The 27,611-nt window shown below is 42.4% G+C and overlaps 2 protein-coding genes across 6 annotated transcripts in view; one reads left to right on the top strand and one right to left on the bottom strand.

Moving 5' to 3' along the window:
• The window catches only part of LOC131184349 (vascular endothelial growth factor receptor 3-like), a 29,845-nt gene extending 11,036 nt beyond the window's left edge, over nucleotides 1-18,809 (top strand). Inside the window, exons 3-7 of one of the 4 annotated variants that reach the window (XM_058155515.1) lie at nucleotides 345-632; nucleotides 7,868-8,155; nucleotides 9,069-9,248; nucleotides 10,921-10,976; nucleotides 16,700-18,808. In XM_058155515.1, the coding sequence (XP_058011498.1) occupies nucleotides 345-632; nucleotides 7,868-8,155; nucleotides 9,069-9,248; nucleotides 10,921-10,976; nucleotides 16,700-16,861 (974 nt within the window). In that variant the 3' untranslated portion in view covers nucleotides 16,862-18,808. Of the gene's footprint in view, nucleotides 1-344; nucleotides 633-7,867; nucleotides 8,156-9,065; nucleotides 9,249-10,920; nucleotides 10,977-16,699 lie in introns of all 4 variants that reach the window. The other 3 variants (XM_058155514.1, XM_058155517.1, XM_058155516.1) reach the window with 3 other exon arrangements.
• A 651-nt stretch (nucleotides 18,810-19,460) lies between these two features.
• The window catches only part of DRC7 (dynein regulatory complex subunit 7), a 59,692-nt gene continuing 51,541 nt past the window's right edge, over nucleotides 19,461-27,611 (bottom strand). For both annotated transcript variants that reach the window (XM_058155509.1, XM_058155510.1), the window contains 2 exons: nucleotides 22,562-22,701; nucleotides 19,461-20,187 (listed from right to left, as the gene is read on the bottom strand). In XM_058155509.1, coding sequence (XP_058011492.1) covers nucleotides 20,094-20,187; nucleotides 22,562-22,701 — 234 coding nt within the window. In that variant the 3' untranslated portion in view covers nucleotides 19,461-20,093. The remainder of the gene's footprint in view (nucleotides 20,188-22,561; nucleotides 22,702-27,611) is intronic.

The following is a 27,611-nucleotide window of genomic DNA, read 5'->3' as shown; positions in this document are numbered from 1 at the left end:
GGTCATATGTGTTAAAAATGCTCATAAGTCACTTTTTTTAGTGCTGTTGTAACTTTGAACAGTTCCTAAGCGAACTGTTGTAAGACGAGGACCGCTCTACTCTGAAATCTGCTACCAAATTTAGCAGACCGATTTTTCCAGCAATAAAATGTTCTTAAGGAATTCATCAATTATCTGTTGCAGCAGTGTGTGTGTGTGTGTATATACACATGTGTTTGGGGTTGTAATTGTAAAGCATAAGACTCTTCTCTTAATATTTTAACCAATTCTATTTCCTTTGCTCCAACACAAAGCAAGTCTAAAATACAGATGCAAATTATGATTGTGATTAATTTTTTTTGCAGAAAAGCCCTATGTGGCTGTGAACCAGACTCCACAAAACGTCAGCAGAAGAGTTGGGTTCAATGTCTCAATTGCGTGCAGTTTTAGCAGAGTTGCCAATGTCAGTTTGATGAAAGTGACATGGTACAAAGACAAGCAGGAGCTCAGTAACCCAAACTCTGAGAAATTAAGGCAGAAAGTGATTCTTAGACTACTGAATGTAGCTGTGGAGGATTCGGGAAACTATGTATGTATGATCAGGATCGGAAATCGAACAGGATCAGGAAACGGAACTTGTGTTCACATCACTGGTAAGTGACAGGAATTTTCTTTCCTTTTTAAATTTTTTTAAAAACATTTTATTAGGTTATAAGATAAGATTCAAAATGCAAGAGTAAATTAGAATAGAATAGAGTAGAGTAGAATAGAATAGAATAGAATAGAATAGAGCATTAACATCAAACCATCACTTTTTGCCTTTTCATAGTAATATAAACTAGCCATTTCTATAAACATCTACCAATCTAATCAGTAAAACCCAAAATCAAAGTTTCATTTTTCCTGAAGCACAAAGTCCTGAAGAGGTCTCCATGTAGCAACAAAAGCAGCAGTGAAATCCAATTTTTTTTACTACCAGTTCTGTGGGCGTGGCTTGGTGGGCATGACGTGACGTGGCTGGCGTGGCTTGGTGGGCGTGGCCGGGGAAGGATACTGCAAAATCCCCATTCCCTCCCCACTTCTGGGGGAAGGATATTGCAAAATTTCCATTCCCACTCCACTCTGGGGTCAGCCAGAGGTGGTATTTGCCGGTTTCTCCAGAACCTATCGGATTTCACCCCAGAACAAAAGTACATATATTCTTTTCTTTACTCAGAATGGTCAATTTACCATTTCTGCCAACTCCATCAGCTTCTGCAGCCATTTGTCCATGGTAGGAATCGAAGTGTCCTTTCATTTTTGGGTGTACAGCAGTCTTGCTGCTGTCAACATATATAAGATCAAAGTTCCAATTTTTTTCTCCAGGTCTTTTTCCATTAAACCCAAAAGAAAAGTTTCTGGTTTCATCTTTATTTTCATTTTAAGAATTTTCTATATTAAATTATGAATCTTACTACTACAAAATGTCTTTGTTTTATCACATGTCCATTATAAATGATAAAAAGTTCCTTCTTTACAAGTCCAACATTCATTTGTAATACCTTTATACATTTTAGATGACTTATCTAAATATCAGCGATACATCATCTTATAAAAATTCTTTTAAATTATAGTTTAGTGTAAAATATTAAACCCTTCGTCCACATATTTTCCCATTCTTCAAGCATCACATTATATCCAAGATTCCTTGCCCACTGAATCATACAATGTTTTACATATTCACTTTCCAAATTAAGTTTCAATAACTTTTTATAAATCTTAGCAATAATATGTTCATCACTTCCACAAAGTAAGATTTTCAATTCATGGCAGGAATTTTCTCTGTGGTTTTACCTTGCTGGTCCATAGTTTAATGTCAGGTCCAAACAACCAAATCCACACATGAGAAGGTTCCAAATTCTTGATATATTGCTCAAGCCTATGCACAGAAATCTTTTCAGACCAACAGTTTGCAGGATCAACAGCATTCTAGTGGAGTTAGACTTTGTCCTCTTGTGGCTATGTAGGGATTCTAAATTGATTCCTCAACTGACTCCTTCCTCTGACTCTACCAGTCTACATTTAGTTAATTAACCCAGTTGCCTGTGATCCCACAATATAAACTATATATAAGCAATACAAATTAAGTAAATTAAACTACCTACCACAAACTAACTTTGTAGACCGAGTTCAACTCAGCTGATACCCTGAGCCACCAAAGTGCCAATCACATGTGTTTGGTAGAGTAGACCACTGTGTGGCCTACTCTACTGTGTTGTAGAGATTCTCAGTCATCCAGGTAATGGTTGTCCCAGGAGGCAACTGGGCTTTCTTGTTTTTTCTTTTGAAGATGTTTCACTTCTCATCCAAGAAGCTTCTTCAGCTAGGACAGGGTAGTGGGGAATGGAAGGATTTATATTCCTTGCAGACAGCTGGTCATTTGCATCCTTTTAGAGGATTTTTACAGGAACCAGGAGCACCACTCAGGTGACCCTGAGGACACAGATAAACCTCCAAGTGGCCTCAAGGACTCTCTAAAAGGATGCAAATGACCAGCTGTCTGCAAGGAATACAAATCCTTCCATTCCCCACCATCCAGTCAGAGGTGAAGAAGCTTCTTGGATGAGAAGCGAAAGGTCTTCAAAGAATAACAAGAAACTCCAGTTGCCTCTTCAAAAAAACACTTTTGGGAATAGACTTGATTGGAAAGTCCCAAGAAATAATGGAGCAGTCAATATATACACTTTTAACCTGCTGCCAAGTAAACAGCATGGATGTTCTTGAGAAGTTATCAGAAACAATAATAAAGACATGACTTTCATGCCATCAACACTATAAAAGCAGAGCTATGTTAATCCATGATAGTACAAAATCAGGAATCTGGTAGCACTTTTTCCAACCGGCAAATTTTATTAAAAGGTATCAGCTTTTGTGAGATATAGATCTGAGTTAGAGAAGGTGCTACCAGATTTCTTCTGACTATTCCATAGGACAGCAAATTTGCATTCAAGAACAAGGCCCATTTTTGAGGCTGCTACCTGGGATCAGATTGCTAAAAATTTGGCACCAAAAAGACTGTCTTCTTGTGCTTGTCTTGCCTTATCTTATATTTGACCTTTCCTCTTAACTCTCGTCATATCACATCATACTCTTCTAGTGAGCCAAAACTTCCCAGGAAGTGAGTTATGGTTGAGTTATGACATTGGTGAGAGTAGACTGTGGTTTGCGCCTTTCTCCAAAAGATCATTATTAAATCACACAATTCAAGGACATTTTTCATCTTTGCCTTCTTAGCGAAGGTTATCAACAAAGCGATTGAGCATCAAGTTCAGAGAAGCATGCAAGAAGCAAATTATCAGATCCCTTCCAGTTGGGTTTCAGGCCCAGGCTCAAAACAGCCCGAGTCATCTTGCAGATGATCTCTAGTGGGGGTGGGTGGAGTTAGTGCATTCATCCTTGCTCTTTGTGATCTTTCAGCAGCTTCCAATTCCATTTGTGGACAGACTCTGGCAGTTGGGAGTGGGAGACACAGTCTTGCTCTGGTTACCCTCCTTCCTCTGGACTGGTTCCAGTTGGCATTGATGGAATAACAGAATAACACACTTGGAAGGGATCTTGAAGATCTTCTAGTCCAACCCTTTGCTTAAGCAAGAGACCCTATACCTTTTCAGACAAGTGGCTGTCCAGTGTTTTCTTAAAAACCTCCAGTGATGAAGCACCCACAACTTCTGAAGGCCAGCTGTTCCACTGGTTAATTGTCCTCACTGTTAGGAAGTTTCTCCTTAATTCTAGGCTGCTTCTCTCCTTGATTTGTTTCCAGTCATTGTTTCTTGTCCTTCCTTCTGGTGCTTTGGAAAATAGGATGACCGCCCTCTTCTTGGTGGCAGCCCCTCAAATATTGGTAGACTGCTATCATGTCATCCCTAGTCCTTCTTTTCACTAGACTAGAGATACCCAGTTCCCCCAACCGTTCTTCATATATTTTAGGAGAGGTGAGTCCCACAGCTCCTTTTTGGGTGTGTCCCAGGGCTTAACTCTCAGCCTGTTCCTCTTAAACATGAAGACATGTTAATTAATTAATTAATTTATTTATTTATTATTTAAATTTTTATACCGCCCTTCTCCCGAAGGACTCAGGGCGGTTCACAGCCAGATAAAAATACAATAATAAATACAATTAAAATACAATAAAAAAACTTATTCAATTGGCCGGAATTAAAATTTAGAATAAATAATAAAAACTCGTTAAAAACCCATTAATTAAAAAACTAACCCAGTCCTGCGCAGATGAATAAGTGAGTTTTAAGCTCGCGACGAAAGGTTCGGAGGTCCGGAAGTTGACGGAGTCCTGGGGGGAGTTCATTCCAGAGGGCGGGAGCCCCCACAGAGAAGGCTCTTCCCCTGGGCGTCGCCAGACGACACTGTTGCGCCGACGGCACCCTGAGGAGTCCCTCTCTGTGAGAGCGCACGGGTCGGTGAGAGGTATTCGGTAGCAGTAGGCGGTCCCGTAGATAACCCGGCCCTATGCCATGGAGCGCTTTAAAGACGTTCACCAAAACCTTGAAGCGCACCTGGAAGGCCACAGGTAGTCAGTGCAGTCTGCGCAGGATAGGTGTCACGCGGGAGCCACGAGGGGCTCCCTCTATCACCCGCTGGACTAACTGAAGCCTCCGGATGCCCCTCAAGGGGAGCCCCATGTAGAGAGCATTGCAGTAATCCAGACGAGACGTCACGAGGGCGTGAGTGACTGTGCACAAGGCGCAACTAGAAAGGGGCGCAACTGGCGCACCAGGCGAACCTGGTGGAAAGCTCTCCTGGAGACGGCCATCAAGTGGTCTTCAAGAGACAGCCGTTCATCCAGGAGAACACCCAAGTTGCGCACCCTCTCCATTGGGGCCAATGACTCGCTCCCAACAGTCAGCCGTGGACTCAGCTGACTGTACCGGGATGCCGGCATCCACAGCCACTCCGTCTTGGAGGGATTGAGCTTGAGCCTGTTTCTCCCCATCCAGACCCGTACGGCTTCCAAGCACCGGGACAGCACTTCGATAGCTTCATTGGGGTGGCCCGGTGTGGAAAAGTACAGCTGGGTGTCATCAGTGTACAGCTGGTACCTCACACCAAAGCCACTGATGATCTCACCCAGCGGCTTCATATAGATGTTGAACAGAAGGCGAGAGATCGACCCCGCGGCACCCCACAGGTGAGGCCCCGCGGGCCCCACCTCTGCCCCCCCGTCAACACCGTCTGCGACCGGTCGGAGAGATAGGAGGAGAACCACCGATAAACGGTGCCTCTCACTCCCAATTCCCCCAACCGGCGCAGCAGGATACCATGGTCGATGGTATCAAAAGCCGCTGAGAGGTCTAATAGGACCAGGGCAGAGGAACAACCTCATCCCTGGCCCTCCAGAGATCATCCACCAACGCGACCAAAGCCGCCTCAGTGCTGTAACCGGCCGAAGCCGGACTGGAACGGGTCTAGATAGACAGTTTCCTCCAGGTGCAGGGGAAACTGATATGCCACCATACTCTACAACCTTCGCCGCCAAGCGGAGGTTGGAGACCGACGATAATTACCTAAAACAGCCGGGTCCAGGAAGGCTTCTTGAGGAGGGCCTCACCACTGCCTCTTTCAAGGCGGCCGGAAAGACCCCTCCAACAAGGAAGCGTCAGAATCGCCTGGAGCCAGCCTCGTGTCACCTCCTGAGTGGCCAGCACCAGCCAGGAGGGCACGGGTCCAGTAAACACGTGGTGGCATTCAATCTACCCAGCAACCTGTCCATGTCCTCGGAGCCACAGGGTCAAACTCATCCCAGACAATATCATCAAGACCGCCTCAGACGCCCGTCCGACCGCCACAATTTTGGTCCAGACCATCCCGAAGCTGAACGATTTTATCGATAGATAACCGTTAAACTCTCAGCACGTCCCTGCAACGGGTCATCCCGCTCCCCCTGGTGAAGGAGGGAGCGGGTCACCCGAAACAGGGCAGCTGGGCGGTTATCTGCCGACGCAATGAGGGAGGAGGCGTAGCAACGCCTCGCTTCCCTCAGTGCCACTAGGTAGGTCCTAGTATAGGACCTAACTAGTGTCCGATCAGCCTCTGAATGGCTGGACCTCCAAGAGCTCTCTAGGCGTCTTCTCTGGCGTTTCATCCCCCTCAGCTCCTCGGAGAACCAAGGAGCCGGTTGGGATCTGCGCCGGGTCAGCCGTGCCGTGAGCCAGACCCTCAGGAAATGGCCCAAGCTCCGTCCGGAACCTCTCCGGGTCCATCCAATGAAAAAATAAAATAAATAAATAGGTAAATAAATTTGCTACTCTGCCTGGAATGTGAACATGGGGTTATCTGTGGATAGTCAATCAGATCAATGTTGCCATCAATATATATGGCCACCCTCTTGCCAGAATGACCTTGAGTGGCTAACAGAACATTAAAAATAATTGCCAACAAATGCAATTATATCTGTGCATATTTAAAAAGCAGGCATACAATCTGGTTGACTCATAGCTACCTGTAGAAATGTCAAATTTGAAACCAGAAGCAGGAAGCACAGAGAGAGCAATTTACTGAACATGATGGGGGAAGAGTTTTTGCTGAATGATTATATTCTCTCATGAAGACCTGGAAACATGTAAAAAAAAAAATTACAGGAAACCATGAGCTCTGCAAGAAAGACTTGCAGTCTAATTTCACTTCTCTGTTTTCATGATTCAATTAGCCTACCATGGGTCCTTCTGGAGAAGCTGGTAGAGTTGAGATTAGTTTCTTAAAAGACTTAGGGAGAGAGAAAAATGGCAGACGTAGTAGATCAAAGAATGAATTTTTCTGTGAACAATCTGGAGCAATCCAGAAATGTAGGGATTATAACCAGGGCTGGGATTCAGCCAGCTTGGACTGGTTCAGGTGAACGGGATGCTAATTTTACAGCTGGTTCACTGAACCAGTAGTTGCAAGGACTGGTTGGCCCCTCCCACCCCTCCCCTCTCGTCCTCTCCCAGGAGTCTCCACACAGCCCGTTTTGGATGCCAGGTAAGTGCAGGGCTGGCATGGATGCTCTGGGAGGGCGAAAAATGGGCCTTCCGGAAGTTCCAGAAGTCCAGAAACAGGCCCATTTTCACCCTCCCAGAAGCTCAAGGAAAGCCTCTGAAGCTTGTGGACCTCGCTGTGGTGCAGGTGGCAAAGTAGGCCACACCCACCATGGCCACGGCTAACCAGCAACCAGGCAGAGAACCAGTTGCTAAAATTTTTGAATCCCACCCCTGATTATAACTCACAGCTTCACAGTCATATATGAGGTGGTGTCCCACCTCCTTGGAAGCTTCATCACAGCTCTCATAGAAAACCCAAATGCTATAATAGTGAAGTGCTGGAAGGTGACTAAGCTTGGCCATGGATTTCAGTGGGTAGTTTTGACCAAATCACTTCTTGTAGGCCAGGAGTGTCAAACTTGATTTCATTGAGGGCCGCATCAGGATTGTGTTTAACCTCGGGGTGGTGGTAGCGAGGGTCACTTCGCCACTTGTGTTGGGGGCGCCTTGGTGGCCCAGTGCGCTGCCAGAGAAAACAAGTTCCCAAGCTCCGTTTTCGGCTGCAACAGTTTCTTGAATCATCTGCCAGTGAAAATGGAGCTCAGGAGGGCTGCTTCCTGAGCTCCATTTTTGCTGGCAGAGGCACTGTGGGCCAGTCCTTCGCTGTTTCCAGGATGGCCCCATGGGCCAGATTTGACACCCCTGATGTAGGCCATCTTGTGACCCAGCAGGTCCAATTCAAATCTGCAGATGGAGGTCTCTCACGAATACAGCCTGTATCAACTGAACCTTCTCCTTTAGGCTTTCTTTGGTCCTTGACTGAGTTGCACATGAAAATTGCTGAAATTATTGTCCTTTTTCCCCCCCCCCCCACACAGCTGCAAATTTATTGGTGATCCAGTCACCACCTTCCATCCAGACAACAGAAGGGGAAAACCTCACCATGGACTGTAGAGTCCAGGGGAAGAAAACCAAATACCTCCATCGTGTTTCATGGTATAAGATTGCCTCTGATGGACAGAAGAACTTAATGACCCATGGAACCAGTGTTCTGAAAGATGGAAGTTCTCTGTTTTTGAGGAACATCAAACAGGAGGACTCTGGAAACTATACCTGTGAAGTTGATAAATATGGCCAGGGGAATGGAACTAGGGTGACAATCCTTGGTAAATAGAACAATTTTCTCCCCTTCCTATGGGAATGATCCAGTTTGTGGCTTAGCGTGTCTGGTGAACCCAAGTCATTGTAGGTTCTCCTAGAAATTGTTGACTATGCCAGAACTTCAACCAGGAGATGTTTAGGTAGCCTAAACCAATCAGACTGAAGCTTAATGAACCTGATTGCATAGATTTCTCTCCAGATTTCATTGATTTCTCCCTAAATAGATCTGATATATCTGATATTGCTAAGTTAAAAATTTGCCTCTCACAGAGAACGTTGGCATGGAAACCAGAGCATGTTGTGATATTGTTGTGCAAACAACTTAAGCAATAGTATTAGCCTATGTCTAAGATGTGGGATGGGTGTGGAAGATCAGAGATCTCCACTGAGAGTTTCATATTTTTTCTCCCTCCTCCCTCCCCTCCCAGGATGTTGAGTTTGCAATTCTAAGAGTATCTCTGGAGCAAGGCGTAAAGGTAGTCCTCGACTTACAACAGTTCATTTAGTGACCGCTCAAAGTTACAACGGTGCTGAAAAAAGCAACTGATGACCATTTTCACACTTACAACCATTGCAGCACTGCCGTGGTCATGTGATCAAAATTCAGATGTTTGGCCACTGACTCGTATTTATGATGCTTGCAGTGTCTCAGGGTCATGAAGGTCCCTTTTGTGACCTTCAACAAACGAAATCAATGAGGAATCCAGATTCACTTAACAACCGTATTCCTAACAACTGCAGTGATTAACAACTGTGACAAGAAAATTCATAAAATGGGGCAAAATTTGCTGCTGTTGGTTAGCAACAGAAACGTTGGGCTCGATTGTGCCCATAAGTCGAGGACTACCTGTAGATAAGAGCTTCTCTTCGGAGGCCATCCATTATTACCAGCTGACTTCGTGTCGCTTATTTAAGCAGGACGTGAGAAGCCGTCGCAGAATGCCAATGTTGATGGTGATGGCAGGCAACCAGGCCCACTCCCCGAAAAAACCGAAAGTGGAATTGGAATCCCTGTGGGGACTGGAGTAGCCGTGGGCACCCTCATCTTCTTGCTGCTTCTGGGAGTCCTGGTGTGGAGATCCAAGAGGAAAAGGAAAGGTGAGACCTTCTGCCACAGCTGTCCTTTCAGACTCCTCATTCTGAGAAGGAAGGGAAGAAGCCACAGGGCTCTTTCCACGGTTTTGAGTCAAGCAGAAGAATCTTTTTTAAAAAAAATAATTTTTATTCATAAGCATTTTTGAAAAGTCTTGTCAGGATAACATTTACAAATTAGGGCAAAACCAAAGAAAAATTGATAGTAAATCTTAACACGCAAACTAATAATGATAAGAATAATATAATAACAGTAATTGTAATAATATAACCCAAAAAAGGTAAACTAAATTCTTCTTACATTATCTTATTTACATTTTTATCCCTTACTATAGTTACAGTTTTATACATCTTTATTTTCCATACTAACAATTATTAACATTCATACTCTTACTTTCTCTCATTTCTACCTCTTGTCTTTATCCATTCATAAAATTTATTCCATGTCTGATAGTATTTTGAGTCTTCTTTATCTTTAATCTTTAAAGTTAGTCTATCCATTTCAGCACAATCCCAATTTTTCCTAATTATATCCTCGTCTGCTGGGGTGTTCACATTTTTCCAATATTTAGCATATATAATTCTTGCTGCCGTCAATATATGTAGCAATATATGTAAAAGAATCTTGAAAGACCTTGGTGTCAACCATCCCATTGGCATATGCAGCAAAAGAAACTCCTAGGACATCATTTTACCAAGAGTCTAACTTTACTGAGAGATCCACCGGGCCACCCACTGACCAGAGTCCACCAATCCAGTGCAATCTCTTTGCTTTGGGAAAGAGTCTGCTTGGCTCAGAAGGCTCTTATCCTTCGACCTTGAGGTGTCGCCGCAGACAGTGCACATGAATTCCTCAATTCCCTCCCAGCCACGCATACCTTCCATTCATTCCTTCCTCCCATCCTGGTTTTGGTTATCTGACTGCAGGTGAAAGTGCTCCCATGTAACTCCACTCCTGCGCAGTTTGCACTGGCTCCCTGTGGTCTTTCGGGTGCGCTTTAAGGTTTTGGTTACCACCTTTAAAGCGCTCCATGGCTTAGGGCCCGGGTACTTACGGGATCGCCTGCTGTTACCTTATGCCTCCCACCGACCCATACGCTCACACAGAGAGGGCCTTCTCAGGGTGCCGTCCGCCAAACAATGTCGGCTGGCGGCCCCCAGGGGCAGGGCCTTCTCTGTCGGAGCTCCTACGCTCTGGAACGAACTTCCCCCTGGTTTACGCCAAGTGCCTGATCTTCGGACTTTTCGCCGTGAGCTGAAAACGCACCTATTTATTCAAGCGGGACTGGCTTAAAAGTTTTATTAAATTTTAATTGGGGTTATTTATATTTTAAGGTTTGTTAAATTGTTTTAAATTTCGGCCACCCTGTAATATGTTTTGTTTTAATCTTGTTTTAATGTATATATTGTGGATTTTTATTTGGCTGTACACCGCCCTGAGTCCTTCGGGAGAAGGGCAGTATAAAAAAATCGAATAAAAATAAATGAAAAAAATAAATAAAGAGATTAGACTGCCATCTGTCAGAAATGGTGTAGGGTCTCCTGCTTGGGTGGTGGGTGGTTGAACTAGATGACCTATAAGGTCCCTTCCAACTCTGTTAATCTGACTCCTTCATGACAATTCTTGAATGTTGTTGAGGAATAATGTTCTGTGTGCCTCTGTGTTTCACTCTCATAGGAGCTTCAGAAAACCCTTTGGAAGTTGAGCCAACGGTAGCCGAAGAAGCCAAAAAGGTAAATCAAATGACTACTATATCATGAAGTCACACCGGGGTCTCTCCGTCCCTGTACTTGGCATTTACTGAATGTTTAAATACTTTTAGGGTTTTTTAAAAATATTTTTTCTTGAATGTTTTAATAGCAATATAGGTAGTCCTTGACCTACAACCATTGATTGAGTGACTATTTGAAGTTATGATGGCAGGGACAAAAGTGATTTCTGAGTTGTAGCAACCTGAGGTCACGTGATCAAAATCCAGACTCTTGGCATCTGATTCATTTTTATGACGGTCGCAGTGTCTCGCAGTCATGTGATCGCCTTTTGTGACCTTCTCACAAGTTTGATCTTGTTGAGATGGATAAACTAACTTCTTTGATTAGAGAAAAGAAAATATCAACCTTTATTGCTGTCTGAAAACCTCTGATGGACTTTTTGTGCAAAATGAAAATAATGAATTTGTGATTTATGGTTTTGAGGATTCGACAGGATAAATTATAGAAAGAAGAGAGTCATATTGTTGCTTCATAGAGAGAAATGTTAAAATATAATTGTAATGACTATAGGAAACCAATTCTTTATAGCTTTTTTCTTTTTTTCTCTTTTTTCTTTTTAGCTTTTTCTATTATTTCTCTCCTTTTTTGTTTTCACTGCTCTATTTCAATTTCCATTAGTTCTTCTTATGGTTAATCCTCCACTGATGACCACAACCGAGCCCAAAACTTCTGCTGCTAAGTTAAACGGTTGTTACGTGAACCTCTGCTGTTAAGTTAGTAACATGGTTGTTAAGTGAATCTGGCTTTGTCATCGATTTTGCTTGTCAGAAGGTTGCAAAAGGGGATCACATGACCCCCCAGGACACTGCGACGGTCATAAATGTGAGTCAGTTGCCAAGCAGCTGAATTTTGATCATGTGATCCTGGAGATGCTGCAATGGTTGTAAGTATGAAAAACGGTCATAAGTCACTTTTTTCAGTGGTGGTATAACTTCAAATGTTCAGTAAACAAACTGTTAGAAGTCGAGTTGTAAACTTGTAAAGATATTGGCTGATGATTTTTTGTTAAAGTCAGATCTGCAGTTTCTTTAACTATTAGCACTATATTAGCCTCTTTCTAGCTATCCAGAATCTTTCCATTGTGTAAAATATTTAAAAGGTAAAGGTTCCCCTTGCACATATGTGCTACTCGTTCCCGACTCTAGGGGGTGGTGCTCATCTCCATTTCAAAGCCGAAGAGCCAGCGCTGTCCGAAGACATCTCCGTGGTCATATGGCTGGCATGAGTAAATGCCAAAAGCACACAGAACGCTGTTAACTTCCAACCACAGGTGGTTCCTATTTTTCTACTTGCATTTTTTACATGCTTTCGAACTGCTAGGTTGGCAGAAGCTGGGACAAGTAATGGGAGCTCACCCCATTACGTGGCACTAGGGATTTGAACCGCTGAACTGCCGACCCTTCTATCGACAAGCTCGGCATCTTAGCCACTGAGCCACCGTGTCCCTTTTGTGTAAAATATTACTCATTGGTTATTTTAAAGGTTGTAAAAGTTTATTCTCAAGGCATTTACAGCAAGGCTGTCCAACCTTCTGGAGCAGATGCTGTTCCTGTTTTAGTCTTTTGAATAGCTTCTTATTTTTACAGGTCCATTCAACGTTTGCTTGGTTCTCCGTGATTGTCAGGAAATTCTGTTTACGTAAATATTCATCTAGAAATATTTCTTGACCTGTATATAAGTATCAATGAAACTCTTTTTGCACATTTGCATTATCTATCATTACAGTATTTTCTTCTTGTCAGTTAGTATTGCTTGATTTTTGTTCTCTTTTCATAAACCATGTGCCCATCATTTCCCCGATTTATTTGCAAATTCAGAATGTTCTTATTTTGCATATTTCAGCTTTATTTCCATCTCTGTCAGGGTCAATATAGTTAGTTGCTGCTATAGAAGTCTGATTTAGTGACTAATAGTTGTCCTTTCTGGACAGTTTCAAATAATTCTTTTTTCCCCCAACCTATCCAAAATCGCTTGTATTTTCTCTTGACTCTACATGGGGCTCCCCTTGAAGAGCACCCGGAGACTTCAGCTAGTCCAGAATGCGGCTGCGCGGGTTATTGAGGGAGCGGTTCGAAGCTCCCACGTAACACCTATCCTGCGCAGACTGCACTGGCTACCTGTTGTTTTCCGGTGCGCCAAGGTATTGGTTACCATCTTTAAAGCGCCCATGGCTTAGGACCGGCTACTTACGGGACCGCCTACTGCCGGCCTCATCTCCCAGCGTCCGTGCTCCCACAGAGAGGACTCTCAGGTGCCGTCAGCCAAACAATATCGACTGGCGGCCCCCAGGGGGAGGGCCTTCTCTGTAGGGGCTCCTACCCTGTGGAACGAGCTTCCCCCCGGGCTTCAACAACTTCCTGACCTCGGGACCTTTCGCCGCGAACTTAAAACTTATTTATTCCGTTTGGCTGGACTGGCTTGATTTTAAATTTTAAATTTTAAATTTTTAATTGTGGGTTTTAAATTCTGTAATTTTTATGGGGTATAAGGTTATTTTAAATTTTTTGGCTAATTTTGAATCAGTTTTTTAAGGGTTGTTTTAATTAAGGTGTATGTTTTTGTTTGTATTTTATTTGCCTGTTCACCGCCCTGAGTCCTTCGGGAGAAGGGCGGTATACAAATTAAAATATTATTATTATTATTATTATTATTAAGCCCATTATTACATTGTATAACATATCCTCTTGCAAACTCTTGTCTTGCACCCTAAACAGTGCTTACCTCTGTGTCTTTATTAAGAACAGAACAGAATAACAGAGGTGGAAGGGACCTTCAAGGTCTTCTAGTCGAACCCTTTGCTCAGGCAGGAGACCCTATACCATTTGAGACAACTGGCTGTCCAGTCTCTTCTTAAAAGCCTCCAGTGATGGAGCACCCACAACCTCTGGAGGCCAGTTGTTCCATTGGTTAATTGTCCTCATTATTTGGAAGTTTCTCCTTAATTCCAGGTTGCTTCTTTCCCTGATTAGTTTCTAACAGTTGTTTCTTGTCCTCTAGTGCTTTGGAAAATAATTTGAGCGCCTCTTCTTTGTGGAAGCCCCTCAAATACTAGAATATTGCTATCATGTCACCCCTTGTCCTTCTTTTTTCAAGACTAGACCTATCCAATTGAGGTTATTCTCAAAAAATTCTTTTAACTTCCTTTTGCAATTTTCTATTGTTTCATTTCATACGTAGCAACATCTCTTTCCATCCATACCTAAAAGAGATATTTTTTCCTTTTAAAAATTAAAATCCCTGAATTGTAGTCTAAAAAAGTCTTTGGTGAGGACTCCGCTATGTGAACATTAGTAGCCAAAGTCTTAAACATCCAAATCATGCTTGGAAAAAAAGTTATATCTTTCAGCAACATTAGTATTTTCTTTTCAGTCACTATTTTTATATTTCCATCGAACTCCAAATTGCCCATTGAATCAAAAAGAATCTCTGGTACTTTGCATTTTGTATTTTTAATATTTTAATTCCCTCCCCCAGAGCTTCTATCTTTCTGCTGGGAAATCCCCCCATTCCAGAAAGCACTAATTTTCATACAGTATTTGCATACTTTTGCAACTCTAAAAGAACATTGACCTCTTGTAACATGGTGGGGCAGCAGGAGCAGCCTTAATAGTATGCAACTAATGAATGTTTGTCAGTCCTGTGAGGTAGTCCAGACAAGAAGCAATCCAGCAGTAATAGCTCTATCCTTGTAGTAATGTTACATTGACAGAATCTTGCAAGTACATTTCTTCCAGGCTGGGTAGCACAATGGCTCAGCGGTTAAAGACACTGAGTTTGTAAATTAGAAAGCCAACAGTCCAGGGTTCGAGACCCAAGTGTTGTGTGGCGGAGTGAGTGCCCATCTTTGCCTGGGTCCTGCCCACCTAACAATAACAATAGCACTTAGACTTATATACCGCTTCACAGTGCTTTACAGCTCTCTCTAAGTGCTTTACAGAGTCAGCCTCTTGCCCCAATAATCTGGGTCCTCATTTTACCCACCTTGGAAGGATGGAAGGCTGAGTCAACCTTGAGCCAGTCAGGATCAAACTCCTGGCAGTGGGCAGAGTCAGCCTGCAATATTGCCTTCTAACCACTGCTCATCATGGATGGATGGATGGATGGATGGATGGATGGGCAATAGCAATAGCACTTATATACCACTTTACAGTGCTTTACAGCCCTCTCTAAGCAGTTTACAGAGTCATCATCTTCCCGCCAACAATCTGGGGCCTCATTTTACTGACCTTGAAAGGACAGAAGGCTGAGTCAGATTTTGGCTGGTGAGAATTGAACTGCTGAACTGCAGCCAGCGGTCAGCAGAAGTAGCTTGCAGTACTATATTCTAACCATTGCACCACCATGGCTCCTAGTAGTTCGAAAGCATGCAAATACAAGTAGATAAATAGGTACCATTTCAATGGGCCGGAAACACCCATGATGTCAAGTTGACCACATGACTGCGGACATGTCTTCGGACAGTATTAGCTTAATGGCCTTGAAATGGAGATGAGCCCCTTGAGTCAGCATCAATTCTATGAACTTTTTTGCCACAGTTTGTAAGTGGTTGCCAGTTGTTAAATTAATCCCTGCGGTTGTTAAGCAAATCATGTGGTCATTAAGTGAATCTGGCTTCTCTAATTGACTTTGCTTGTTGGAAGCTGAGTAGGAAGCTACAGATGATGATCACATGATCCCAGGACAGTACAATTGTTCTAAATGTACGCCAAGCACCTGAATTTTGAGCACATGACCCTGGGGATGCTGCAACGGTTGTAAGTATGAAAAAGGGACATCAGTCACTTTTTTTTAGTGCTGTTGTCATTTTGAGCGGTCACTAAACAAATGGTTGAAAGTCAAAGACTACCTGTATATGCTTGGAAGTCTCTCTCTCTCTATGTTCATAGTATTGGCTGCCTTCATACAATATGTGAAGCTTAATTCATTTTAATTTTCTGTAGGATTTTGAAGGGAACAAAGGGAGAAGGGTGATTCCTTGCTTCAATTCTGGGTATTTGGGTGGTTTATCATTCATTGCATAAACCCCAAAAGGGGATGAATTTAAAAGAGGTTGAGACTCTAGAAAAAGTGCAGAGAAGAGCAACCAGGATGATGAGGGGACTGGAAGCTAAAACATACGATGAACGCTTGCAGGAACTGGGCATGGCTAGTCTAGTGAAGAGAAGGACCAGGGGAGACAGGATAGCAGCCTTCCAATATTTGAGGGGATGCCACAGAGAGGAGGGGGTCAAGCTATTCTCCAAGGCACCTGAAGGCCAGACAAGGAATCTGGATGGAAACTGATCAAGGAGAGATTCAACCTGGAAATAAGGAGGAATTTTCTGACAGTGAGAGCAATCAACCAATGGAACAGAAGTTGCCTTCGGAAGTTGTGGGAGCTTCATCACTGGAGGCTTTCAAGAAGAGACTGGACTGCCATCTGTCAGAAATCATGTAGGGTCTCCTGCTTGGGTGAGGGTTGGACTAGATGACCTAAGGTCCCTTCCAACTCTGTTGTTCTATGTATATACAAGTCATGTGACCCATTCTTGTAATGTCTGTTTCTGACAAATGGTCTGCGAGAATCAGTTTCTTTGTGGAGTCTCAGAACACATGATGGTTTTTGTTCCTGTTTAGAGATCCTGCTGCTTTTAAGATTACAGTTAAAAATCACCTTTCTTCTTCTGTCCCTGTCTTCCTAACAGAACACTTTGACCAAGCAAATGAATGATGTGACATATGCTGACATCAGATTCCACAAAAGGGAAGCTCAACTAGATACTGAAGTTGTGTATGCAGAAGTGAGATTGGGCACAAAACGGCCTGAGCACAGAGACAGAGGCACCCAGCCTACAGGCCTTCACTGAGAGAAGAGGACAGAAGTATTTAGAGACAAGTTGTGTTCGGAAGTTCCTGAGATATGTCCTACCATGAAACTGATGGTTCCTTTCAAAGCCTGTTGCCTTGACAAGTCTTCACCTGTTTATCCACGAATGGAAGAATTGCAGTCTGCCTCCCCTTTTCCATTTTGATAGAGATATACAACCCTGTACTCTAAACTGAAGCCATTATCTAGACATAATGTCTTCCAGAGGAGAACCTTCTCTTGAAAGGATCATTTTTGCTTGAAGCACCTGGAAGGCAGACACACTCTTCTCCACTGGAGTGAAAGGATCTCTTTTTTATATTCTTATTGCTTCTGATGTTGACAATTGAAAATCCTCACAAGCCTTGAATGAAACTTTCAGGTGTGCAAAAATACAGAAGAACACAAGGTGGCAGAAAAGACCAGGGAAAAGAAAAAGCCAAGAAATTCTGTCTCCATCTAGTGGTCATCTGAATTTCTGCAGCCAACCTCTCAGAGACCAACACAAAATCAATATAGCAACTGAACATTTCCCAGACCTGATCATTTCTGCTAGAAATTCTCTCAAGGGATGCATGCATCCCTTTGGAAGTGATCTGTTTGCAGATCTACATGCCAGTCATGGTTGAAGGGAACAGGAAGTGAGGCTTAGAGCAACTGTTGGCAAGGAACCCAACCTTCTTTTCCAACACGGGTCCTTCTCTTTTTCTTTTCAATGCCCTCTTCTCTTTCTTCTCACCTCTGCAAGAGAACTGAGTACAACATATACTGAAAAGAAAGTCACATTTTCCAATGGGTGGGGAGGGGGGGATTTGCATTAATAGCAGTTTTGGAGTTGGAGATGGGAAGGGGACAATTGGAGATGCCCAATTGGATTGTCCATCTTGCTGTGTTAGTGGTAGCATGGCAAAAATGTGGATCCCAATGCTGTTTACATTGTAGTAGTTGGCTGGAGCAGAGAGGCCTTGCCTTTTGGGCTATCTGTGGTTACGTCTGCTTTTAAGTAACATTTACTCAACCTCAACTCACCCTTTTGCAATAACCATATCCTTGTAACCTTCCAGGTAAATTACTGCAATAGACTCTACATGGGCTGCCCTTGAAGAGCATTCAGAAACTTCAACTGATGCAAAATGTGGCTGCACCAGTAATAAATGGTACTGGCTACATGGCACATGTAACACATTTGTTCTGTGATCTGCCTGACTGTCAGTATGTTTCTGGGTGCAATTTAAAGTGCTGGTTGTCACCCTTAAAGCCCTTAAAACACTTAAAGTCATGTATGACTTGGGACTGGGCTATCTGGGGAGGCTGTCTTTCTCCAAGAGTCTCTACACATCCAGATCGATGGAGAGACTGGGCACACTGTGGATCCTTTCAGCCAAAGAATGTCAGCTGGCCATTAGACTAGAAAATGGGCATTTTTTGCAGTGCCCCCCCCCCCCCTTGGTGGAATATCCCACCCACCCCTGGAGATTAGATTTACTGTTTGAAAGGCTCTAAAAACCCTGCTATACTGTATATCCAGCCTGGGGCCCTGACTATGTTAATGAACCTGTGACTTTACTTTACTATTAGTTAATTATCTCAGCTGCTGTTTGTATTTATTTTCTGGATGTTTTTATTGTCTTAGTGTTTTGAATTAATTATTATACAGTTTTAGAAATATTTAGAAATATAAACCACTCAGAGTCACTTAATCAAGTGACTAAACGGATGTTGGGTGACTAAATGAATGAATGGATGGATGAATAAATGAATGGATGAAGAAATGAATAATTTGATAATAATGATTAGGAGGAAACTTACAAGGTACGTTTAGAGAGATAAAGACTACAATACACTTTGAAACATCCTCAAAATATCTATATATATTTTGTATGACTATGAACCAGTTACCAGGAAAAAAAATGGGTTAATAAAGCAATATTAATAACTTGTGTGTTGCATAAATCCTTAATCTGCACATTTAGCTAGAAACATAGCTGAGCAATACTGAAATCCATCTATTGGAAATACACCCCTAACTTCTCCATTTGACCAGGAAGCCCACAAAAGGTTATCAGAAGGCAGACTCTTGTTGAAGTCAACTCATGGGATGGGTGTGACACTCAGTTTGTAACGTTTTCACTTACGCTCTGATTTCAGCAAATGGCACTGGACTCCCAGAAGCAATGGGCACAGTCTCAGAAACTGGGTTGGTTTTCTTTTCAGAATCCCCCTCTCTACCCCTAGATTAGCTATACATAGTCCTCGATTTATCATTATAATTGAGATCTGAATTTCCATGGATAAGCAAGGCAGTTGTTTGCCGAGTCATGGGCAATTTTATGGCAAGTCACTGACAGTTGAAAAGAGAATCACAATAGTTTTTAAGTGATGCTTGCGTTACCCATCAACTTTGCTTGTTGAAAGCTGGCTGGGAAAGCCGTAACTGGCATTCACATGGTGTAAGCATTGAAATCTATGCCAGTTGCCAAATGCCTGAATTTTGATTGTGTGACCGTGAGGATGTCATTACAGTCATAAGTGCAAGGACTGGCTGTAAGTCAGTTTTTGCAATACTTTTAAAGGAAAGGGATTTAAATTTGATATTCAATTTATTGTTGTACAATCATGTGAAATCATTTAAAATGGCATCGACTCATAAAAATTTGAAAGCTTTAATGATGAAATTAGAGAAGGGAAGAATTAAGACATCTTGTAGGCCAAAGTACTCTCTGATCCCATTGAATACACATACATGGCTTCCTATCACTGGGAGTAGGAAGCACAATAATTTAGAACAGATTGTGAAAGAGAAGTAGAACATGCAAAAAAATATGGAGGAGGAGGAGGAGGGGGAAGAAGAAGAAGAAGAAGAAGAAGAAGAAGAAGAAGAAGAAGAAGAAGAAGAAGAAGAAGAAGAAGAAGAAGAAGAAGAAGAAGAAGAAGAAGAAGGGGGGAGGAGGAGGAGGAGGAGGAAGAAGAAGAAGAATCTGAGAGTTTTACTATCTTTCACTCATATATCTCTCTCTCAAAACCCAGATGTTTTAAATTGTTGCTCCAATAAGAGATTCAAAGAATTAAAGCTCTTTCTCCTTGATGCTTTCTTACCAGAAAGTTGCAAAAGTTTGTGGAGAGGAAGAAAGTGGCCTGAGAAAAATAAAATGTTCTTCAAAGCTATTCGGAAGTTTCATTAACTTCATCTGGCTTTTTGGAGGAGTGCTTCCCAGCAATGACTCACAGAAGAATTAAACGTAAAATTTGAGATGTTCAGAAAGACGAGGATCTTTGGAAAGCTTCTCTTCCAATGCTATGTATTTCAGCGGTGCTCTCTCTTTATGCCTGGAGAAGAAAGACAAGCAATTACTGTTCCAATTCCACGAACTGTGAGTTACCAGCAGAGGTGGGATTCAGCCGGTTCTGTCCGGTTCAGGCAAACTGGTAGTGGCGACTGTGGGAGGCTCCACCCACCCACTTGCATGTAATGTGCGAGCAAAGAGCATGAATGGAAGGCTGGGCACATGAGCAGAGGAGGCACGTGCAAATGTAGAGAGCCCACGCACACTTGCACTCTCATTTGCAAACCTGTAGGAAAGGTAAGTGAATCCCACCTCTGGTTACCAGTGATCCTCCAGAATACATTTTTATTAGGTTATAGAGTATTATAAAATACAAAATACAAAATCAAATAACAATTTTCATTGTTGAAGAGACTCTTTCTAAAATAGTCCCCCAAGGAACAAATCAAATAATTGATTATGTTTATTCTAGATAAGAAAAGATTAGACATACAGTAGATGTGATAATCAAATATCTCGATAGCTAACCAAAAAAACCAGACTAATTCATTTATTGATAAATGCAGATTTGGGGTAAAAGATCAGTGCAATACAATTAAGAATCAAACCAAATTATGGTTGGTGGTTTATGATTTTTTATTGGTGTTGTGAACCACCCAAAGTTGCGTTTTAAGATGAGCAACCACACACATCTAAAATATAAAATAAAATAAAATAAAATTTATTATACTTAATAAGGTGGCTTGACTCATATAATCTGAAACCATCCATAGGCTGTTACCAGCTACCCAATGCTACTTTAGTCTAGTCTAGCAGGTAGTGTGAACACAGCCTGGGATTTAAGTGAACGGACAAAGGGAAATGTTTTATACGTCCCAGATGTTCCTAACCCACTTCTATGTGTGACCATGCTCGGTCCTGGGAGTTGAAGTCCATACATCTTCAAGGTTGAGAAACACTGATTTAGACTTCCCTTTGATCTAGATGACCTTCAACAATCCTTCTTGCTGTATTATTCTGTGAAACTAGATCAGTGTTTCTCAACCTTGACGTCTTGAAAATATGTGGACTTCAACTCCCAGAATTCCCCAGCCAGCTAGCCATGCTGGCTGGGGAATTCTGGTAGTTGAAGTCCAAATATCTTCAAGTTGCCTTGATTAAGAAACACTAAACTAGATGAATGTCCTTAATGAGGATTTCTTTTTAGTGAAAATGTGCTGCTATTCTTTGCATTAACTGTGCTAGAGTTTGCAAAGGTTTAAACCAGGGGTGAAATGCTACCGGATCGGACCGGATCGGGCAAGTAGGTAGCGGAGTTTGGTTCTGGTTCGCCGATCCGGTAGCAATCACTGGCTGGCCATGCCCCCGAACCAGTCCACGGCCTGCTTGCTGCCCGGTCACTGCCTGTTCCCCCTTCGCCTTTGGTCAGGGCCCAGGGATACCTCATTCCCTTGAGACCCCGGAACCACCCCCTGCTCGCCGCCTGCCTCAACCGGGTCGGGGAATGCACCATTCCCCGACACCAGCCTTATCCCGGAGCTGCCGCCCGCTCTTCCTTCGCCACGCAGCGTATACTTACTTTCTTCCAGCGGCTGGCTGCCAGGAAAGGCAAGCGTCCAAAAGTTACTGGAATCCCTCACCTTGAATCTGCCGCTGCCATTGCTGCTTGTTCCATGCACCGGCTGCGCAAGCACACACCGTTTATTTCATTTATTTATCAGCGGCAGGTTGGGTGTGCGCTTGCGCAGCCGGCGCATAGAACAAGGCGGCATATTCAAGGGGAGCAACTCTGGGAACTTTTGACGCTGTTTTCCTGGCAGCCAGCCGCTGGAGGAAAGTAAGTATATGCCGCGTGGCGAAGAAAGAGCGGGCGGCGGCTCCGGGACAAGGCTGGTGTCGGGGAATGGTGCATTCCCTGACGCGGTTGAGGAAGCGGCAAGCAGGGAGCGACTCCGGGGCCTCAGGGAATGGTGCATTCCCTGACCCCGTTGAGGCAGGTGGCGGCTCCGGGGCCTAGGTGAAGGGAGAACAGGTGGCGAGGGAAAGGGAAAAGGCAGAATAGAAATTAATTTTTTTTCCCTACTGGGTTCTGTGGGCGTGGCTTGGTGGGGGGGTTGTGACTGAGTGGGCATGGCTGTGAGTGACATTGAGTTGGCCACACCCACTCAGTCACAGGACACACCCACCCACCAAGCCACACCCACAGAGTAGGTAGCAAAAAATTTTAGATTTCACCCCTGGTTTAAACTACTTAAGTTTAGTCTACTTTAGCTAGTCTGGTCTGGTCTAGTCTCGCCTCTCTAAAAAAGTTCAACAATTTGAATTTAATAGGGTAGAGAGGGACTGCATGTTTCAAGGACCCAGAATTTTACTTATGTCCCTACGTTGTCTCGGCTTAAGTTCCATTCACACAATACCTGCTGAGTCGGAGCTCCAAAATGCGGATGCGAAACATGGCCTCTGAGCAGTAGTTCAGGTAGGCATCTTCATCCTCCAAGGTCATGTTGAGTTGGTTCTGCTGGTACCACTGCTGCTTCTTCTGCAGTTCTTGAGTTTCCTATGGAAAGTGTGAGAGAATGGCTGGATTCACACTGCAGGTAAATCTTCTCCATGAACAAAAGACAAAAGATGTGAGCATGCAACAGGCAAAGCCTTGCAAATAAACCATATTGCAGTTTAATGGACTGCTCGGATTCAGATAGTATGCAGACAATGACTGGGTTCCACAGTAGGCCAATATAGAACAGGCCAGCCCCACTGTGGCCTGGGCTAATAATACATGAGTGAACACCGTGTGTGTGAGAGTGGAGGTTTCTCCTCCGAGCTTGTGTATTGGTTTCTGGCTAGGTAACATCTTCAGTGGAATTTAGGAAATGTCAGTGGTGTTCTGCTTATAAGGGCATCATGTGGTCAGTAGATTTTGTGATGGGAGGGTCATGTCAGGTGAGGATCTTCTGATGGATCAGCTGTGGGTCACATCAGGTGAGGGTTTTGTGGTGGGTTTTATGATGGGGAGGTCATGTCAGGCGAGGGTCACTGGAAGGTGCTTATTTGGAGAAGATTGTTCTATAGTTCTACAGTTTTACAGTGGAATGATTGAGTCTGTCATCTGCACCTCTATAACTGTCTGGTTTGGTTCTGCAATCTAACAAGACAGACAGAGACTTCAGAGGATCATTAGAACTGCAGAAAAAACAATGGCTACCAACCTGCCTTCCACTGAGGACCTGTATACTGCACAAGTTAAAAAGAGAGCTGTGAAAATATTTACAGACCCCTCACATCCTGGACATAAACCGTTTCAACTCCTACCCTCAAAACGACACTATAGAGCACTGCACACCATAACAACAAGAAACAAGGACAGTTTTTCCCTAAATGTCATCACTCTGCTAAACAAATAATTCCCTCAACACTGTCAAACTATTTACTAAGTCTGCACTACTATTAATCTTCTCATCATTCTTATCTCCTCCCAGTTATGACTGTAACTTTGTTGCTGGTATCCTTACGATTTATCTTGATTGTTTCCTAGTATGATTTGATTGCTTATTTGTATTCTATGACTATCATTAAGTGTTGTACCTTATGATTCTTGATGAATGTATCTTGTCTTTTTATGTACACTGAGAGCATATGCACCAAAGACAAATTCCTTGTGTGTCCAATCAACTTTGCCAATAAAGAATTCTGTCTATCTATCTATTGTGTGAGTTGGTTGAGGGTCAGTACCATCACTAGTTGTTTGTGCAGTTGATTTGAATTCTGAGGGGTTCATAGGCTGGTTGTAGGTCGATGTGTCTGTTGATAGAATTGCTTGTGGAGCGTCAGGCTTCAATAAACTTGCATGTGAGCCATCTGGTAGGTTGGCCAGTGATTCAGGGATATGTCAGAACTCAGCTGGGAAAGAAGAGTTGTGGTCTCAAAATACCTGAAGCTGAAATCTAACTGGGTAGCTCAGACTGGACAGAGTTTGAATCTGAAAATGCCAACAGAGGAGGCCAGGAAAAAGAGGAACAAGGGTCAGGACAATCTAGTGGCCATCAAGAAGGAAGAACCAGATGCATAAGCTTGGGCCTAATTCATGTCAGTAAGAAGGATTTAATCTAAGAAGAAAGTTTAATAGTGTCCCATAGAATCACAATCTCAATCATCAGCTTTCTAGATAAAACTGATGAGCATTCAGAATAGCCTGAATCAAAATATCTGGAGAGTTTGGACACACACACACACACACACACACACACACACACACACACAAACACAAACACAAAAGTAGAGATGCACTTCTCATTGTCACTACCACTATCTTGACATTTTTGACCATTTCCTGCAGACATCCTTGTTTGGAATCAGTATGATAGCAGTTGAGGAGATAAAGAAATGGAACCAGACTTATGGAACCTGAATGGCAGCATGAAGTTTTGGGGATCCCCTTGCCTTGGCCATACTCCCATAGCCCATCCTTCCCCTTCTACAGAGAAAATCAGGGGAGACTTCTAACTCTAGTCTTAATGGTTCCAGTGAGCCATTGCTTTACAGAGCCAGTGCTTTACAGAGACATCAACAAGAGCGCCCGTGCGCTCTCACAGGGAGGGACTCCTCAGGGTGCCGTCAGCTAGGCAGTGCCGACTGGCGACGCCCAGGGGAAGGGCCTTTTCTGTGGGGGCTCCCACCCTCTGGAACGAGCTTCCCCCAGGACTTCGCCAACTTCCTGACCTTCGGACCTTCCGCCGCGAGCTTAAGACACATCTATTTATCTGCGCAGGACTGGACTAGATTTTTAAATTTTAATTGTTTAAATTTTAGATTTGGTTTTAAATTGGGTTTTATTATTTATATGTCTATTTTAAATATTTGGCCTATTTAATAGGTTTTTTAGATTAATGTTTTACTTTGTATATTTATGTTGTTTTTATATGGCTGTGAGTCCCTAGGGAGATAGGGTGGTATAAAAGTATGAATAAATAAATAAATAAATAAATAAATAAATAAATAAATAAATAAATAAATAAGAACCCCTGGAGAGCAGTTGGGTCCATAGAAGTAGAAAGACCTATCTAGGACAAGCCAGCTCTTGGTTTGGGCCATGGAAAGTCAGAGGTCCAACAACCACCTAGGTACCTTCTAGGGGAGAGGCGTGACCAGCATCGCGATGAGATGATGCGAACCCCGGGAACTCTGGGAAGAGCACCGAAATTCCTGTCAATTTGGGGGTCCTTAATGGGCCATAGCTGTCCTGGAGGGCCAGCGCGAACAGGGAAGTTGCAAATTCGCTGCACTCAGCCTTCGACCCGGCGATGAGAAAGGCAGCCGTTAGAAGCTGCCAATGTTGGGACGACCACACAAGAAGATTGAGCAGGAGTGAAGATTAGAGCAGAGTATTGTTACCGGACGAGCGATTGGTCAACTCGCAGATAAGAAGAAATTATTTTTTTTTAAACTCAAGGGATTTTTCCAACTTGAATTAACGGCTAATTGGCACACGGAAATTTAAAGTGAGAGGAAACAAACAGCAAAGAGGATTTTTAAGACAAAAGCCCTAAAAGAACTAAGGTTCCATCTGGACTTAAATTGGTTTTGGAAGAAAAAATAAATATTAAAAGGAGAAAGAAATTGAGAAAAAGCATCTTTTGCTAACAAAAGGATTAAATTGAGGAAGACAAAGGAATCGGCTTTGTGGATTAACAAGTGATATTTTGTTGCTAGCAGTTGTGGATTGGAAAGGCACACCGCTGGAGAGGGAAAAAGACAACATTATACTGTTTAGACTGTTAAGAGAAAAAGAAACACCGAAGGAGTACTTGTTTAAACAGCTGTGGCATAGCTTCAAAAGATTGACTAAGATTGGAATTAGGACGACCCAGAAAAAAAGAAAAGAAAAGAAAAACAAACATTTGAACTGGCTTGCATTTGGAACTAGAAAAAAGGAGGGGGGGGGAAGAGACAATATTTTGGACTTGAATGTGGACTATACATGTTAAAATAAATAAATTTAAAAAGTTTTTCTCCCTATATTGAAAATATGGAGAAATGGGAGGAATTATGAGAGATGCTTCAAATGGTGTTAGAACCCTTTAAAGGGAATAAACAAGCTGTGGATTAAAAATAAAAAAAGAAATTATGAAGAAATTATGAGAAAACAAGAGCAACAAAAATACAATGCTGAAAAAGAAATGAGTGAGGATAAAAATATAGATGATCATATTGGGATTGATACGGAAAGAATAGAAATGGAGAGGGGAAAGGATACCTTGAAAAAGAAAGGGGAAAAAGAAAAAAAGAAAAGACTGAAGGGGAAAACCAAAAGAGTGAAAAAATAGATGATTACACTGGGATTAGCAGTGACAGAATAAAGAGAAGAGGAGGAAATGGAGAAAAATTGAGGGGGAAAATTAAAAGAGTAAAAGCTAAAGAAAGGAGGTGGAAAAGAAGATATAAGAAAGAGAGAAAGAAGAAGATAAAAGAATGGGAGAAAAGAAGAAAAATATTAAGAGGGGGTTGTGGAGAGACTGAAAGAAAATGGTTAAAAGGAGGAGAAAAATGAATAGTAGAAAAGAAATTAAAATAGTGGTAGAAACTTTTAGGAATGATGGAAATTAAAAGAAATATATAGATTATTGTAAAAGGGGAGTTAAAAAGGATTGAAATTAAGAGAATGAAGGGAATAGAAAAGAAGGAATATATGGTTTAATGTAAAATGGAGAAGTAAATGAAATGTGGAACATATAATGGGTTATATGTTTTCTTTTTCTTTTTGTGTCTGAGAATGCATGGAATGAGTGAGAATTATAGTTGATGGTAAGGTAATAAATTTTAAATATATAAAAGAATGGAAAAAATTAATTGAAGTTAAGATATAAAATTGTACAGAAGGTAAAAAAGAAGAAATACATTGTTTTAAAATCTTCATCATCATCATCATCATCATCCAGCAGATGGAATGTGAAAGATAGTACGGTTTATAAACGAAAATGATTGTTATTGAGATGTAAAAGGAAACAAAATTAAAATCTTAGTAAATGATGTATAATATTGGAAGAGAATAATAACTATTGATTTGAGAATAAAAAACTCTAAGAAAATAAGTGGTGGAAAGTTGTAATAATTGATTGTAAGATACAAATGGAATAAGATGAAGACAATGTTAATAACTAAAATATATGAGGGGAGGTCTGAGAAATATACTTAATAAATGAGAAAATTGGGGTTGCCTGGACACCAGAAATATTGAAATGAAAACAAATACAGCAATGGAGAGAAATAAGAAGGAGAGAGATGGAAAGGTAGAAGGAGGGAGAAAGAAAGAAGAAAGGGAAGAGGAGAGGAGAGGAGGAAAGGTAGGGGAAATAAGAGTAGGAGAGAAGGTTAGATAGGGAGGAAGTAGGTAGAACGGGGAGAAAGGAAGGGGAAGTAGAGAAAGAGTAGGAGAGGAAAGAAGAAAGTAGGTAGGATGAAAGGAGGGAG

Source organism: Ahaetulla prasina, chromosome 12, assembly GCF_028640845.1.
Source record: "Ahaetulla prasina isolate Xishuangbanna chromosome 12, ASM2864084v1, whole genome shotgun sequence".
NCBI lineage: Eukaryota > Metazoa > Chordata > Lepidosauria > Squamata > Colubridae > Ahaetulla > Ahaetulla prasina.
Note: the sequence above shows the minus strand (reverse complement) of the source record. Positions and strands in the feature narration are given on the sequence as shown.